This window comes from Taurulus bubalis (genome assembly GCF_910589615.1).
Source record: "Taurulus bubalis genome assembly, chromosome: 12".
Taxonomy (NCBI): Eukaryota; Metazoa; Chordata; class Actinopteri; order Perciformes; family Cottidae; genus Taurulus; species Taurulus bubalis.
Window position 1 is genome coordinate 25,400,830 of NC_136600.1, and position 17,858 is coordinate 25,418,687.

At 41.6% G+C, this 17,858-nt stretch overlaps 2 protein-coding genes and 1 long non-coding RNA gene across 3 annotated transcripts; all 3 read right to left on the reverse strand.

The window, feature by feature from the left end:
* Nucleotides 1-61: 61 nt before the first annotated feature.
* Nucleotides 62-3,143, reverse strand: hint3 (histidine triad nucleotide binding protein 3; the record flags this gene model as incomplete). Its single annotated transcript, XM_079227892.1, has 5 exons — nt 62-919; nt 1,501-1,627; nt 2,119-2,188; nt 2,371-2,488; nt 3,015-3,143. 5 exons carry the CDS (start codon nt 3,141-3,143, stop codon nt 872-874), a joined length of 492 nt encoding a protein of 163 aa, XP_079084018.1. The 3' UTR covers nt 62-871.
* An 823-nt stretch (nt 3,144-3,966) lies between these two features.
* Nucleotides 3,967-5,880, reverse strand: LOC306745283. The gene is made up of 3 exons (XR_013771112.1): nt 5,787-5,880; nt 5,232-5,305; nt 3,967-5,063 (listed from the first exon to the last, which is right to left on the reverse strand). It is a non-coding gene; the product is annotated as an uncharacterized lncRNA (long non-coding RNA).
* A 118-nt stretch (nt 5,881-5,998) lies between these two features.
* On the reverse strand, nt 5,999-6,824 carry LOC306744694 (nuclear receptor coactivator 7-like; the record flags this gene model as incomplete). The annotated part of the gene is made up of 3 exons (XM_079227376.1): nt 6,719-6,824; nt 6,362-6,499; nt 5,999-6,190 (listed from the first exon to the last, which is right to left on the reverse strand). The coding sequence occupies exons 1-3, from the start codon at nt 6,785-6,787 to the stop codon at nt 5,999-6,001; spliced, it is 399 nt and encodes a 132-aa protein (XP_079083502.1). The 5' UTR covers nt 6,788-6,824.
* Between the last annotated feature and the right edge of the window lie 11,034 nt (nt 6,825-17,858).

Sequence of the window (17,858 nt, forward strand, 5' to 3'; positions counted from 1 at the left end):
GACTGCACAGCGTAACCCGATATCTAGGACTCACTACGCTAGGGACACACGGAGAGGCAGCAATGGATTATTTATTCAAAGTTAAATTCATTCTTAAAGTACATACACTTTCATACAGTACAGTGAGGTTTTCTTTCTTCTCGATCCTTCGCATACAGTTTATCGTTCAGCCTAAATGTTCACTTCATGCACCATGCCGTTCATGTTCTATATTTCTTAAAGTCGCTGCATCACATACAATCAAATGCCCCACCATATTTCAGTGCTTATTGAGCTGCTTAAGCATTTTATACACGTGTCAGAGAATCACTTAGCTTTCTGAATGCTTAATAAAAGTGTTACTCTGAGCGTTGACCCCATCAGGAAAGAGATAACTCAACATGGCTCAGGAACTACTGGTGTGCACAGCCAGAGTTTTTAAATAAAGTCATTTATGTGCATAAATCAGATTAAAACACTAAGGCTGAACTACAGGTCAAGAACTACAAGCGGTTGTGAACTGTATGGTCTCTCTATTGTTGTACTCACCTTTCCATTCAGTAAAAAGGTGATTGACAGGTGACTCACACCGTATGCCATTGGTCCATAAAAGTGAATCCATCTTTTATCCGGTGGATTAATGAAAGTTTAATTAACTTCTTCTGTAGAAACCATTAGTGTGACATGTCTCACGCAGCAGGATGTGGCTTCATTCATTCAAGCCTTCATTCGGCTTTCTCTCTGAACAGTTTTCTCTTGTTACAGTTATGTCACCAGTTCAAAAACACTGTCATTATGCCGTCATCGGCTCTGACCCGACGGACAGCATCGTATTTTGAGAGAGTGGAAGGCGGATGTTTCAGTCCTAGAAGACCTGGAGCCAAACAAGTGATCAGTTGGCCTCTCCTTTAGAGTTGAGAAGCTCAATCAGCTGATCCGCCTGCGAAACATTAACAAACGTGGACAGAGCGTAAATCAGACTGGTCACTTCTGGTCGACTTTTGGTTCAGCCGCTGGTTGAATTACTGAACTAAACATGTGATTTGTGTGTCGACTATATAGATCTACAGCACTGTACTCCAGTCAGATTCGTCTAGAATACCAAACGTTTAGACTGTAAATCCCTTATGAAACAGGGGTCAGAGCCTGGCTTTCGTTGTAAAAGTGGTTTACTACAATCGTTACTGGTTGAGGGACCTGGAACTACTAATCTCAGAATAAGAAAACGACTCTAAATTGCAACAACAGTAAAAACAATGGTGCTCGTCGTTCATCAAACACTAAATGACTAGATCAACGGTCCTTAGGTGTTTAAACCATGGTACCTGCACGATATTGAAATGTTATGAAGAAAAAACATTTTCTCGTCGCAAGATGACGGTCAACCTATTTTGCTTTAATGGACCCTGATGATGCACAAATCAGGGATTGGGAAATTATTACTTTATCTTCACAAATCCTCAAATTGTTTACAATAACATGTTGCGTACTGGAGCACAGAACAATGAAGCGGGGGTTTACCGTGATGAACCAATAGGAGTTGAGTCTGTAGAAGAGGCGGGACATGAGGCTCATTTGACTGACAGGCGCCAGGACATGAAGGTGTAGGTGTGTGACGGAACAGAACGGGGGCCAGTGGAAACCAAACCTGCAGACAAGGGAAAGGGCCTCAGTGCACGCAGGCTCACGGCTTGAAACGTTTTAAACGCTAACTCAGTTTAGTGTAAGTGCCACTTACGTCAACAAAGCAACAGATATGATATCAAAGCTAAATAATCAATCAGTCAACAACAATTACACAGCAGTTTAGGAGATTATAAATGTCCATGAGACTAAGACCTGTTTGTTCTCCAGGTAAACACAGGTCAGTGTATTTACACTGATACTGCAATGTGTACTGATAATCTCTGCTTATAAGCACCTGGCAGAACTGAAGATTGTTTGCTTGTTTGTCAGTCTAGAAAGGCGTAGTGTTGACTTTATAAAGAGACAATTCACCTTGAAATAATGCGTCACTAGTTGGTATGAGAACCACTGGACTGGGCCTTGGGTCTCAAAAGCTGCTTTGCTGCAATTATTTGAGTTGTTTTCTTTGTAGTATCCACACATTTCTAGTGTGAACTACAACATGCAGCTCACCTGACATCACTGAGGTCCGATACGTGGTTTTTCTGGAGCATCTCCTTCCCCGTCTCGACCATCCGCTTTACTGCGTACGACAACAAATACACAAGTGGCTTTTTAAACAACAGCAATCTGCAACCGGCAACACAAAATAAAAGTTATAGTCCACCAGATTTGACAGCAATGATGTGTCAGGGACATTTAAGTTGGCAATGTTTCAAAATACAAGCATTCACACAAGCACGAGGCGTATAGTTTAAACATTACCCAAAGGCACGTGCTCCTTGCCGAGGGATCTACAGTTCCCTACATGCTTCGTTGGAACGACAAGGTAATGATGGGGAGCTCCAGGCTTGATGTCTCTGAAACACGAGAGGTCCTCGTCCTGCAGGGGAGACACACGAGCAAGTCAGGGTTCATGGTCAGGGTAGAAGAGTACGATAACACTGTTTATTTTTTTTAAAAAAACACATGTTAGTAAGCCTTTAGGTGTGTTAATTCAATCACCAATGGAGTCCCTCATCTGCAGCAATCTCGACACAGCTGTTATTTACAAAGAGGAATCGGCAATGTGTGTGTGTGTGTGTGTGTGTGTGTGTGTGTACATGGACACTGTACAGGCCTCTGATAAGTGAGGCACACCCTGCAACACAGCACAACAGACCAGCATAACACGACTAAAGCTACAGAACTAAATACACAACAAAATGTACAGTTAACTAGCATAACTTTAGCCTAAAACAAATAATAATAATTAAACTCAAACATTATAGTTATATCTAACTACTTCTTCACAACGTCACTTGTTACAGAGCCAATTAAGCCGCTTCTAAACACAGCAGTTTACGACAGGCTAAAGCTAACTAGCTCGCCCAGCGCCCACAGTGACGTAATCGTTAGCATATCCTCACACAGTGGAGAAGCTCCGTGCCCATTTCATTGTTTACGATCTTGCAGAAGATACAATTCTTCTCGTAACCGTCACTGCTGGTTTTGGAAACACCAGCTAGGGCGGGTTGTGTCGCCTCGGCGGCCGCCATTGTTGTTGTTGTGGCTGTACGAGCAACTGTCAAAGCTCAGACATGCGCAGTCGATCCCAGAGGCCATCGAGCTCACGAGGGGAAACAGAACGATTGTCGATCGAGAAAGGGATCAAACTGCCACCAGGGGGCGATGTGGTTCAACATTTTATATTTGATAACTCATTTTACCTGAAGTTCTAACTTCCTCCTCTCCTGACATAACGGTTATTTATATATTCAGTGTATATGCATATCAGCTGCCCCTATTATTTTGCACATTAAGTGCATAGTATTTGTCACATATATTTAGAGTCATTGAATCTCTGAATAGGAATGTTGTCTAACAGCAAAAATTACTTAAAAAAATTAAAGAGACATTGAGGGCTCATTTGGCAAAGGCAAAGTAGGCCTACATAAAAATTAACATATGAATAATATATAGATACTGAGTATTAAATGAAATAGAAACAACCGAAATACTTTGAATACATATTTGTTTCATAATGTGTATACATTATCATGTATAATGCCAACTTTTCTTAATTAGCTTGTATCTATTTGAATTTTTTTTTATTCTTTATTCGCAGTCAGTTGAGCTTCTTGAGGGAATATTCAATGGGGGAATGTATTTTTTTCTTCATTTATTATATATGCCTGCTTGTGTAGCTATATGCAATATTATAGTAAAATACAGTAGCATCAGGTATTTATTAGAGATACACATAATGTCAAACATAACTCTATTTCTATTTTGTTATGTGTAGCACGACAAAAAACACATTCCTCAGTGGAAAACGGTTTATTCATACAAAAATATGATCGCTATGAAAACGGTGTCTTTCACTAGGTTTGTATTGTGCTTCCACGATACAACATTGGCTGTGCCAGCACTACCGGGCAGACACAGACACACACACACACACACACACACACACACACACACACACACACACACACACACACACACACACACACACACACACACACACACCAAAAAAAAGGGAAACAAAAAAAAAAACGTTTGCTTTGCTTTCCTGTTATATACATATTTGATGTATAAGGTAAAAGTTGGCAGGTACTTTCCAAAAATAGAAGCAGTTGAGGTCTCTTCCTCCACAAAGCGCACACAGACCAGATTACACAACGTCCGCAGTGCAACTCTACACTTCTGCTTTTCAACCCCAGTGCTAAAGCAGTTTCCAAATGGAGAACATTAAAATCAGACCTCATAGGTAATTGCAGGTCCTATAATGTTACAGTGATTTTACCATTCAACAAGTATTAGATTTTTTTTGTCTTGACATTTTGTACAGCTGTATGTTTCATGCCTATCATGCACATGTACACACAGAGATAAATACTGCAAACAAACAATTGTCTTAAATATATGCATGGCTGTTTTCCTAAAATCCTGAATGTGCTTACAGTACAGTAGTTACAATCTTTTAATTCAACAGTGTGATAATGCTCTCAAAGACTTGAGCTCACAGCGTCACAGGCCAGTGACTCACTGGTCTTCTCCCAGAGCTACTGGGGAAGAGCCAGTAGCTTAAAGCAGCAGGACCCTGATGGCAGGATTTCATTTGACCACAGATCAAACCAGCATGGCGTCCAGCCCAAGACCCGCTGGACCAGGCCTCTGCTTGTGGACGTGGGCGCATGTGGACCAGGTGCACAGGTGTTAGCAGCTGCTGCACCAGAAGCCGTCGTGGATAAAACCACACGTACCCCATGGAGTCTTCACGTTCTGTCTAGATTTCAAGTTCTACTTGAGCTCGTCGGGTCAGATGTTCTGCACCTCAGTTCTGCACGGTCCAGACTTCCAGGTCCAGTACATTGAAGTCCTCTTGCGTGGAGAGAGGCTCGTTGTGGAACGTGGGACAGGAGAAGCTAGAGCCGTGGTACAGGTCAGCGTTCAGCCACAGGCCAAACCCGCCGCTAGAAAAAGAAGGAAGGGAAATAAGCACTGGAATGTAGAATCTTTTGAAAGTCATGTTTAATGCTCTCCGATCTCTGATTTCTTCATGACAATGTCAGACTTCACTGCTGCCTCTCTTGGGTGAACATGTCTATATTTTGGGGGAAATAGATAACCACATAACTTACCCTCCTCCACCAATCTGCAGGGATTCCAGGTGGCCGCTCACAAAGTACGAGTTCTCTCCGCTCCACCTGTATGCCTGGGAAGACGCCAAATGAATCAGACATCTGGACTCAAACTATGCCGAGATACCGGTATTGACGATAACATAAAAAGGAAATATTGATACCTTGGTAATAATAATACGCAAATAATGATATTGTGTTAACAACACACGGCCTCTTTATTCACATTATGACTCTCCACTTCCCTACACGCGGACAACGTGCACAATAAACAAAGATGAATTTGACTGATAGCAATATATATTTTACTCAGTAATTCCTTTCAGTAATATCATTATGGTTTATTCTTGTTGCCATGATAATGGTGGAGGCAAAATCTGAAAATCTAAATCTAAAAATATTGTTCCAACTGAATTTTACATTATTTCTTTAATCCTCTTTCCGAAGATTGTGTTCAGTTGCTGAGAAAATAATCACTCTTAAACGATTGCAAACTTTATTGTAATATAAACACATGAGTTATCAGACTGGCTGGTGCAGTAGATATTATTTTACCTGGAAGTCGGGGTTGAAGCTGAACAGGAAGGTTTCTCCGGTGCCGTAGCAGTATTTACTGACTTTGAACGGATCGGAAGAAAAAGCCCCAAACACCTGAAAAGACAGAGACATCAGGTTATTGAAGGAGTACCCACACACACATATGTATATATATATATATATATATATATATATATATATATATATATATATATATATATATATTTATATTATGAATCAGGGTTAATCGGGTTGACGACATGAGTCACCTTCTTGTGCATGTCTCTGATGACCAGCAGCACGGGGCTGTCGAGGCCGGCCATGTTCCTGTACAGAGTCTTCAGGCTGCTGCCGTGGACGGCCGTGCTGTAGGCCAGCTGCCACGGATATCCCTGGGTCTTAGCTGGCATGTGGGCCGCGAGCTGGCAAGAAAAGGAGACGTTAACCAAAAAAGATTTCTGACTGAAAGGTATGAAAAAATGAAAAGAAAAGACAAGATTAGTGTTGAATCTCCATGCAATATCTTGAAATACATCAATACAACAAGGGAGGAATTGCAATGTGTGTGTGTGTGTGTGTGTGAACACACTTACTTGCTCCAGATGTTGGTCCTCCAGCAGCTGGCTCTGGTCGGTCAGGACAGGGAGAGCCCCGTCGACGTCCTCGGGCTCCTCATAGTCCTCCGAGCTGCTCAGACTCAGGCGCCGCTTGGAGTCCTTCACTGTGATGATCTGGTGGAGGACAAGAGATATTCACACATGAAAATGTCCTCTGCATTATGTTCAGCAACTTGTGGTTGACTTACTCATTTAGGAAATATGACATTTCACCAGCAGATGCTGGTTAGAAGCTGGTTTTTGATGACAACATGTCTTACCCCCAATGTAAAGTATATTTTACCCCATAATACACATCTCCTACAATGATAACATGCAGCATTGCAGTCCTACCTCAACGTACGGCTCCACGCAGTCACTGGCAAAGTAAAGCACCTTGACATTGTCCGGCAGCAGCTTCATGGTATCTGACTTCTCTTTCAGGCTCTGCACTTTGCAATACCACATGTCTGCTGCTTTAAGCGCGCCGCATTGTAACTTATATTCTGTATCCCCTCTGAGCGACTTTCACTTTTGTGCCTCAATGCCATTGGTTTGAAGCCTAAGTGAGGGGCTTCTCATTGGCCGGCTCCGATATGGAACAGTTCTGTTTCTCTGCAACAGGAAAGTGAGACACAGCTCTGGGGTGGTGGTGGGAGCAGCTACAGACAGGATGCCCATATATGGAGGCTGTAGGATTTCCCACAACCTCTGGGAGAACTGCCAAGCACTCTGGTGCCTCAGTTACTGTAAGTTGGAGATACTTGACAAGTTTTCTTTAGAAACTAATGCTTTACGAACGTTAAGCAAATGTTTGAACTATGTTTATTGTCTTGCAGTTGAAGAGCCCCAGTGGGCTTTTTGTTGTACCCTCCTCCCTGATCGTGTGTGTGTGTGTGTGCAAACCTTACCTCACAGTTTTTATCAGCGGGGTCGACGGGGTTACCGAGGAGCTTGCTGGTCACGGCCACCTTGTCCCCGGCCAGGTGCTTCCTGTTGCTGCCCTTCATGTAGATCTTTGGTGGCCACTGTACGAAGAAGGTGTTGAGGTAGTCAAACCTGAAGAAGCAACAGGAGAGCGTTTTGTGGTTAGTTGTGATGTCACGGCCATACTTTGGATATTGTAGCAATGCATAGTGCACTTTATACACATATACATATTTTTGTGGAGGACCCAGCAAAATAAGCTTTTCATTGTACAGAATATCTGCCTGTTTTCTGTGCATATGACAATACAAATATCATGTGTTCATCCATGTGGCCTGCCATGGCTCAAATGAATAGTTTTTAATATGAAAAGCAAAGTCATGCAGTTACCATGACATAATCTGACGAGAAAATAATTAAACAAAAAGCAGAATCACTGTGCGTTTCATTTTAACTGCAGTTACAAATGCATCTTTGACTTAAAATAAGCATGCTGCAACTGTAAACCATTTATGACAGTTGGCCCAACCTCTATTTGTCATGAGAGACAAGATGAAATGTAAGTTGAGCGAATGCAATGACTCGTAATACTCTATTGTGTGGGAGTCGTGCCTGGACATGATCAGCAGGAAAGTGAAGCATGCCTTGAATGTTTTGAGGATTAATCATGCTGAGGAAATCTGAGGACACCAGTGAAAACCAGGATGCCCCTTTTTTGGAGTTATTTATGTTGGATTCTGCCATTTCCGGGCAATTCATGGCTGGAATCCTGGAAGTCCACTTACCATTAACAAAAGCAGTGTCAGTATACAGCAGTTTAAAGTATAAACCTACTTTGACTCTTACAACGTTTACCCTCAATCAAGTGTCTTTCTTTCTCTTCAGCTGCTTATCTCTCTTCCTGTCACTCAATCTCACACAATCTCCAGCTCATTCGAGTGCCAATCTGCACGACAACACATGAAATATACAAACCAACAACTCCCCCTTCCTTCCTTTGCATGTGTATTAATAACTACAACACCAAGAACCTCTGGTCACTATCATTGTAAAAAAAACAAGTTTACATCCAACGCACGATTTTAAGGGTCTGCAAAGCTAAGCTCTAATATGTTGTTTAACTGAAACAAGCAACCCAAAGTACTGTCTGATCACACTCAAGATAACGCCACCATATTCAGCAGCTGGCATAGCAATGTTTACAGCTCCAATGATTCAGTTCACTTACTTTCTGACGCTGTTGGCAACTCCCATGGCTGATTGAAGATGAGATGACTGTAGCAGGACAGAGGAGATGATGTGGGGCTCAATGCTCTGAATCGCCGCCATCGGCCTCATTTTATACCAGTGGATCAATTGCTGAGATAAGTCCTGTTTACCATAAACCCTCCCTTTCTCCCTTCACGGCTTTCCTTGACCTGCACAGTTTCACATGAGGATTTCACAACGGCCCCTGGAAGCCAGTAACGCATTAACTTGTATTGCTCTGAGTCTCTGTCTTTACATCTGGCTCGAGTTCATGGAGTTACTGTGTCAAGGTAGCGGCTTAGGGGCCGAATGAGGTGGCTTATCACAATGTTAAACGCCCGCCGGTGTGATTGTCTTTCCATTGGGCCTTCCTGTCTGTGTTTCTGTCTCTCAGTCCTCCAGATACCTCGTATCTCCCTCATCTCATCAGAGGTGAAAAGTAAACTAATTACATTTACATGCAAGTCCTTCCTCAGGAGCCATAGTTGTCTTTATTTGACCAGGACCGACCTGGTAAAATAAAGGTTAATAAAAAATCTGCTCTGCCGAGAGGGTGATTGGCTGCAACCTGCCGTCCCTCCAGGATCCTGAAGCAAGCTAGAAAGATTGTAGCTGACCGTTCTCACCCTGGACACCAACTGTTTGAGTCCCTTCCCTCTGGCAGGAGGCTGAGGTCCATCAGGACCAAGACCACACTAACAGCTTTTTCCCGTCGGCAGTCGGGCTCATCAACAGAACCCGGACCCCCCACTGACTGACTCTGTCATCCCCAGGACTAATTCTTACCGGTCTCTCCCCTGCACATCCCTTCATACCTCATAGTTAAATACACATGTCACTTTACACTTACATTTCACAACTATGCCAGAAACACACTGACGAGGGAGATCAAGCTAGATAAGAAGATCTATACTGATAAGCTGGGGAAAAAGTTTTCAGGTACTTCAACCCAAACTCTCCCAGCTCACCGTCACAGCTCAGGAAGTACAACCGGCCTCAGGAGCTGCTGCTACGAAAAGCTACGTGAAACCGGAGTCAAATCCATGTACACATGGCCCATAACGCCGATTCTGATCTGTTTCTGTGTACTTTATTTTAATTTTATATTATATTGTAAATGTAATTATGTGAATTTAACATGCTACTATTTATTGCACTGTTTATTGTTATTTAATGTTACGCACCACCCGCCATGACAAATTCCTTGTATGTGAAAACATGCGTGGCAATAAATAATTCACTTTTTCTTAAAATATCTGGAAACTTCTTCCACCATTGCATCACATCACATCCATCTCTCTCTCTCCCTTTTTTTCCTTTCTCCTGCAGCCTGTTTTTTTAGCCTGTCTCTCAGGTTTCTCTTGAACAATAAAAAAAGGGAAGTTGTTAACGGTTTTATTCGCCAGTCTAAAAATGTCTCCAGAGGAAATGTGCCTCATGCAACAGTTGTGGTCGCATCAAAGACATACTCAGAGCCCTCTGCAATTACATTTGGAAGTTTCTGGGATTATGTTGGCTTCATTCAGTGGCAGGCTGGAAACTTTTTCTTTTTTTTCCACATGGTGGATCTGCCTGCAGGCGATGACACGGGTGGCTACACAAACAACGCTGTAATCTTCTATCTAACTCCAGCTATCTTTCGAGACCTTTATCTTAACGGTCTCCACTATATCGGAATTATTCAAAGGCTTAAGCCTTCAAATCAAGATTTAATCAAAGCAGCAAACCTCAATGGCAGTGTTGAACATTAATAAGTGATCAATATGCATTGCAAGCCATTCAGTCTTGATCAGTTTCTAGTGTTGGCTGTTATCTCTGTGGGCTAATGCGCAAACAGAATCACAGACTTGTCTCTTTCGTCTCTCTGTGCTCATTAACTGGGTAAACGTGAATAAACTCAACTTCATCTGAACATGCTGAGCTGTTGACACAGTAATCCTATAGCGAGAGCAGCTGTTTGTTTTTTCCAAGTATCTTCAGTTTTATGACTCTTCGCTGTAAAAACTATGTTCTATTAAGTCGAGATATATACAGTATAAGTAGTATAAATATAGACAGCATCTTCAAACTTACTTTCATAACAATGGCAGGGCTGTATATTGCTGAATTACAAAATACTAATGGTTGCAGTGCTTTGTACACTACATTACATTTCATTTAGCTGACGCTTTTATCCAAAGCGACTTACAAACAGTGCTCAAACACAGGTTTGTTCATGTTCAAATATCAGGTCAGGAGATTACAATAGAGATCCTCGGGGTCAACAATTAGTCGTGCTGCTGTTACACAAGAGAAGTCGGATGGAAGAGATCAATGTGAGACGATGTGCGGTCTGACACACAGTAGAGATCGATAAGTGAGCACACACAGGCGCACAGATACACACACTTAAAAAGACATGTACATAAATGCATATGTGCAAACACCAGCCGACTTGCATGGGCCCACACTCAAACATGCACACCTGATGCATGCACACGGGTCAGTCACATACATGTGCACGTCCGTATACACATGTACAAGAACTCAACACTCTTACAACACACAAAATGTGTTCGGTATTTCATAAATTGCTAGTTAATGTTGATCATATAATAATACATGTTATTTGTATAGCGCTTTAAAAGGTACTCAAGGCACTTTACATGGTAAAAACCAGAAAACAAAAAGATACTGAACTAGCATCACAAGTTATAAGCAGATTTAAATAAATGGGGTATGATATCCTGCTCTTTTGTCCTCCGCTCTGCGTTGAATAACATGTTAAAATCAGGTAGTGTGCATGGGCGGATGAAATGCTCACGAGAACAGGTGTAGTAATGAGAGACGTTTCTTGCATCTTTCATCGACTGGTTTATAAAAATAAAGCCCATTGCTTCCCATGACGGCAGAAGTCTTTTTGGTCCCTCTCCAAAAAAGCACCACCTGCATGGTTTGCCAAAATTCCTGTCATCAAAGCAAGAATAAGATCTACACAATAATAAGAACAAGAATCTACACACAAATTTGATCAAATACATTTTTATTTTGCATAACAAGCTGAGCTCACAGTAGACCACAAACACGTATTACACTTTAGTCACTTTTGGCTACTTTAATTACGTATATAATACATATATATAATAATATATAATACATTTAAGTACTTTTATATACTTGTTTTAAATTCCGTCTGTATATTTAATAGTGCTATTGTATTCTTCTTTACTGTTTTGATTACTGTTTATTTATATTACTTGATTTATTTATTTACGATGAGTCTCTTGTGTGCACTGCTGCTGTAATCCTGCAATTTCCCCACTGTGGGACTAATAAATAATTATCTTATGCAAAGTGCAGGTACTGTAGCATGAGTCTGCTCCTCAGTCCAGATGATTACAACCAGAGCTGCCCTGAGGGTTGGTCAATAATAATACGGCTGCTCTGCCGTGAGTAGAGCCTGCAGCAGCTGGGGGGAGATAGACCCTCAATAAGCAGTGAGCTTCTGTCCATGAAGACACACGTTCCTGCTCTGGTGCTATCGTAGCATCTACGCTAACCTCTTGAGGCCAGACGCCCTTGGTAATAACTGTGGGAAATTCATTTTTACCGTGACTGAAAACAAGTGTGACCACGAATAGGTTTCAGTATGAATAGTCAGATATTAATTGGGTCTTGAGGCTGCGGGACTCTGGGATGACGTGTGTATACAGTAGACATGAACACACACACACACACACACACACACACACACACACACACACACACACACACACACACACACACACACACACACAAGACACACCTTCATAATTTTCTTGGCAGTAGGTTGTGGCAGTTATGGTAGAGCCATTGTTGCTTCAACGCTCTCCCAATTACTGTAAATACTCGCTTTCTCCGGCAAGCTTACCAGACATGAGAAAGCCCTCCACGAGCCAGCATGGTCACTTCTCTGGGTACACACACACACACTCACAGGGACACACACACAGTACTGAGGCATGCAGGTACAGGAACAAGCATCACACCACAAGGCGGTTTTGTTTACTCCTGGAATATAAATGCATTTGATGATTCGCGAGTTGCAGATGCAAGCCGGGTTAGGAGGTGCAGCTCTGCAGCAGTTGTGTGAGTGAAGTGAAACGGTGTGTTGACTTTGGAGAAATCTATAGCCGAGGTGACTATCACTGGTAGATGAATGCAAAGATTGATGCCATTGTGTCGTTGGATAGCATGTAAGATGCTTCATGGGTCCATATGTGCTTTTGCAAGACCATCTTCTTGCCTCAAACAGCTTGGAGACATAGTTGGTTTGACTTGTTTACAACAGACACATCAACATTTTTCCTTTTACGTTGCCAACTTATTCAAATAAAATGGGCCCTGTGGCGCAACGCAATATATTACGATGTCACTTGTCTGATTCTGCTAATTGTAGAGACTGAGCACATGATGTTATATTAAAGGCCCCAAAGTTCAACGTTTAAACTCCAATGTTTTATTCTGGAATGCGAATACCAGAATGCAGCGTTATTGCTTTGTAAACTTCCTTCAGACCGACAATAGCACATTCGATCAGCCTGTGCAGCTTAGAGAGACTCATGGAGAGCAATACTCACTCAATACTAACAGGTTTGTCTCAGTGATTGATAATTGTTTTTAACTTGTTGTGCAGTGGGAGATAATAAGTGGTAACTTCTCTCAACATGGGAGGCAAATGGGTAATGGATGAAGAGCTCGAGCTATTCAGAGATTCAGTGGCTAATGTTTTCTCCCACTGCTAATATAACACTGCAGAAGCATGAAAAGAGGAATTCATTTTGTTATTTTACCAATTGCTTGGTGTGATATAGAGCTGTCTTGACCACTAGTACCACCATAGTGGAATGTTTTTCATGTTTTTTTGTTTTTTTCATGCATTTGCTGGAGGAATGCGTCCCAACGCACGGAAAGAGTTAGCATCGTCCAAAAGCCAATGGAAAAATTCCATTAGCTTTTTGTCAATGCCTGCAAAAACATGTCATCCCTGCACAACTATGTACACATTCACGGTTACACACTTTTAGCCGGTTAGCACTTCTTCAGGTGTCATGCACAAAGAAGTGTAGCATTATGCCTTCGACGGCAGTGAAGAAGAAAGTTGGCAAGTAACGTGGATGTTGAGAATTCATGATCTGAAATGTAATAAACAGCAAATGTTTTATGAGGAAGGACAACACATTGTCTGGACCTAAAGGAAACACACTGTGTGTTTTGGTGAGTAACAGTGATGGCATCATAACCTTTTTTTGCATGCCGGAAGACTCAACAGGGAAACTTTAAAGGCTGAATTTTCACAAATAAAAAATACTTTTTTCCTCAAAAAATAAATCATACCATAATCATGTCAGCGGTGTTAAAACCATAAAATAAATCAGTTTGTTGTAAAGACAGACTAACATAGAAAAATGGAAATTCACAGAAATTGATTGAAATGTGATAATATTGACAATGTGTCTTTGCAATGATCATATTCACAAAATCTTTTTTTCCAGGTTGTGCTTGAATCATATTTTATCTATATTTACCGTGTGTTTATTTAAAGGGACGTGACCACAAGTTGAACCCTGCGGGGGAATTGATTTCCAACCATCCAAAAGTCCATCAGGTGGTTATTGCTGCTGGAACTCACGAAGTGCATGCATGAGCGTAGGTTCAGGGTGTGTGTGTGTGTGTGTGTGTGTGTGTGTGTGTGTGTGTGTGTGTGTGTGTGTGTGTGTGCGTTTTTCATTTTACTTGCTAACCTCTTCATGTGCGGGTGTACATTGCATGCAGGTCAACAGTGTATGTGTCTAAATGATGATTAAGCAGGACTAGACATTTGTCAATCAATTCAGAGAGCATGTCCACAAAAGAGTTCACACAAAGGTCACAGGGGAAAGTTTACCAGCTTTAGAGTTGTGCTGGATTGTATTATACAAACCTGGATTCTTAAAAATATATAGATATTTTCGACTGTTAGACGCCAAGAACAACACAACTACCGTAAATGTCGGGTTACGAGCTGTAGGCTACTACCTTCGGTCAGTGTCCCGTTAGCTCCCCGCTGTAGCCAGCTGGGGCTCCTGCTAGCGCTCCGTTACTTCCCCGCTAACTTCCGCTAGCTCCACCGAAAACCACCAGCAGCAGCGGCCGGTAGCAGCAGCAGCGCTAGCCAGTGGTGTATAGTAATGAAGTAGAAATACTTCGTTACTGTACTTAAGTAGGTTTTTGGGATATCTGTACTCTACTTTACTATTTATATTTCTGTTTACTTTTACTTCACTACATTTTGCAAAGAAAACTGGTACTTTTATTCCGATACATTTCCCCTGAAACCTTCGTTACTCGCTACAAAATCAAATCTATCAAAAAAAAACACATCCAGGACTGTGGTGGAACACAGACTCCACCAAGCAGGTTTTGCGAATCACAATATTCTGCATTTTCCCTCTACATCCTCTAGCCCAGCGGTCACAAACCTTTATGCGTCACGGACCGGTTACGTGAAGACAATATGTTCACGGACCGGGTCCGACCTCGGGAGACAGGAGCGGCGACACCTGACGTTGTTGGATTCCCTGTCTGCTCGTAAGTCTCCACCCCCGGTTTCCGCCCACTGCCACGCCCCTCTCCTTCATCCCAGCTGTTGTGCATTGCCTTGATCACCGGCAGGTGATTTAGGGACCACTGCGTACCTGGCTCATTTGTCGGGTTGTTCCAGTTCCAGTTCGGTTTGCTTCTTCAGGTGAGAGTGGATCACAAGAGCGGTTGAGTTGCCCTCCCGACTCTGGAGCAGGTGAGGTGGATCTCCTGTGTTCGCTGGACATTACCGTTGGTATTAGTTTGTCTATTCGTTGTGTTTTGTTTTGTCGCAATAAAGTCCGCCCTTGGAACTTGAACTGCTGCGTCTGTGCATTTGGGTCCTCAACACCACACCCCTTCTAACAGACGTGTGTTCGTTATGTCCAGTCTACTGACGCTACTCCTAACTAAACCTTCTGACTCTAGTCCTAACTAAACCTTCTGACGCTACTCCTAACTAAACCTTCTGACTCTAGTCCTAACTAAACCTTTATGTCCAGTCTACTGACTCTACCCCTAACTAAACCTTCTGACTCTAGTCCTAACTAAACCTTTAGTCCAGTCTACTGACGCTACTCCTAACTAAACCTTCTGACTCTAGTCCTAACTAAACCTTCTGACGCTACTCCTAACTAAACCTTCTGACTCTAGTCCTAACTAAACCTTTATGTCCAGTCTACTGACTCTACCCCTAACTAAACCTTTAGTCCAGTCTACTGACTCTACTCCTAACTAAACCCTTAGTCCAGTCTACTGACTCTACTCCTAACTAAACCTTTAGTCCAGTCTACTGCTTAACTTATAACCCGCTGCACAAAGACAGGATGTTGAAATGGATGCATGTTTTCGTGCTTTTTTGGTGATCTCAGGATACTCTGCCTTGGTTTTAATCCAGAACACCGACAGAGTTGAAACAGACTTAAATTTCATTTTTAGAGTAACGTAACATCTTGACATGTGTCAAGGGGTTACGTCTGAGGTTACCACAGACGGTTGTATCCGGTCCTTTTTCACAATAAAACATCTTTCCGGCCTTGATTTTTTTTTTTAAATTTCATTTTAATCTTTCATTCATTCTTTCTGTGTACTGTGGCCCCACGGACCGGTACCGGGTGGAATGAGCATACTTATAACCACGCTGTTACAACTCCTTCATAGTGTCATATTGCTTTTTTGAGAATTATGATAAGTTCATAGTAGATGCAAAAGTATACCTAGGTACAATATATTATTTTGAACATAATATATGTGCATGGATCACAGCCAACCCAGTTATTTTCAACACAACCCCTGGTCCTTGGTCCTGGTGGCCATAGCACTTAAAAGAATAAACTTCATAATTCTCAAAATTCAGACCCTTTGCTTTTTAATTAAAATCATGTACTTGTACTTTTACTTTCAATACTTAAGTACATTTTATATCAGAAAAATACTTTTGATACTTAAGTACAGAAAATATCAGATACTTTAAGACTTTTACTCAAGTAGTATTTTAATAGGTGACTTTTACTTTTACTGGAGTCATTTTCCAGTAAGGTATCTTTTACTTTTACTCAAGTACGGCTTTTGGGTACTTTATACACCACAGGCGCTAGCTAGCGCTGCTACTAGCTTGCTACAGCGGGGAAGCTGACCGGCCGTAGGAGCGGCTCCTAACACAACGTTTACGTTAGTGTAAGTCAGTCTCTTCCCTCCAGATATTTGCCCTTGCTTTCAAATGCATCATTGAGCATGTAGCTGAAGCTGTGAGGTGCAAATTTGTAACTTTGCTTCTTTAAGTGTAAATAATACACTTTTAATATTCCACTTGTTCAACTTGTTGATGTGAAATGTGTTGAAGTGTTCTTCTACTGTACTGTAGGCTACCTTTTAGGACAAGAAAATCCACTAGCAATACAAAGTGTTAGCATCCAGCACATGCAATAGCTCAGGGTTGTTAACCTACATGACTATATATCAACTATGAACTTTATTCTTTCTCTCGCCCGCATTAAACCCAGCGGAGGTAAACTGCTTACCGAGCAGTTTGTCCCCGAGACGTTTAGCGACTCTCTGATGTAGCACAGCAGGTGTAAAGGACAGATTCAGGCCTGACGGCGGTGTAAGAGAATAGCTCTGACTCTGCGGTGTCAGTCAGGGTTAATCAGTGATGTTTTCTAAGAAACTAACATTTCCATAACAAGATGCATTGTGAGAGACTGTTGTTGAGAAAGACCACAAGTGAGAGCACACCTTGCCAACTGCGCACACCGACTTCCTACGAAACAAGGGTCTTGACTCACGGGAAATTTGAGTCGTTGGAAGATGAAAGGTGTTTAAATGTGTCATTTCTTACTATATCCGCTGGTTATTGCATTTAAAAATGAACTGAAAACCTGTTTCCAAATGTGAAAAGGTCAAAACAGAAAAAAAGAGAGGGCTCAATGTTTATTGAGGATTCCATGACAGACTATATTACTTATATTTCGTGCTGATAAACATCATAAAAACGCCTTCTTTCATCCTAAAAACATCCTGTCTACGCCTCTCCCTCGCTTTGAAAATGTGTTTTTATATAAATATATACATCATCATAAATATGGTACAGATATAACCATGTCATGAACTTGACTTATTTAAGGATTCAATTTTTGCTTTGATAATTCAGATGTCATAATTGTTAATGATTTATAATAATAATAATAATAATAATAATAAAAACACAGCACAAGAAATATAATTTGTTTTAAATAATTTT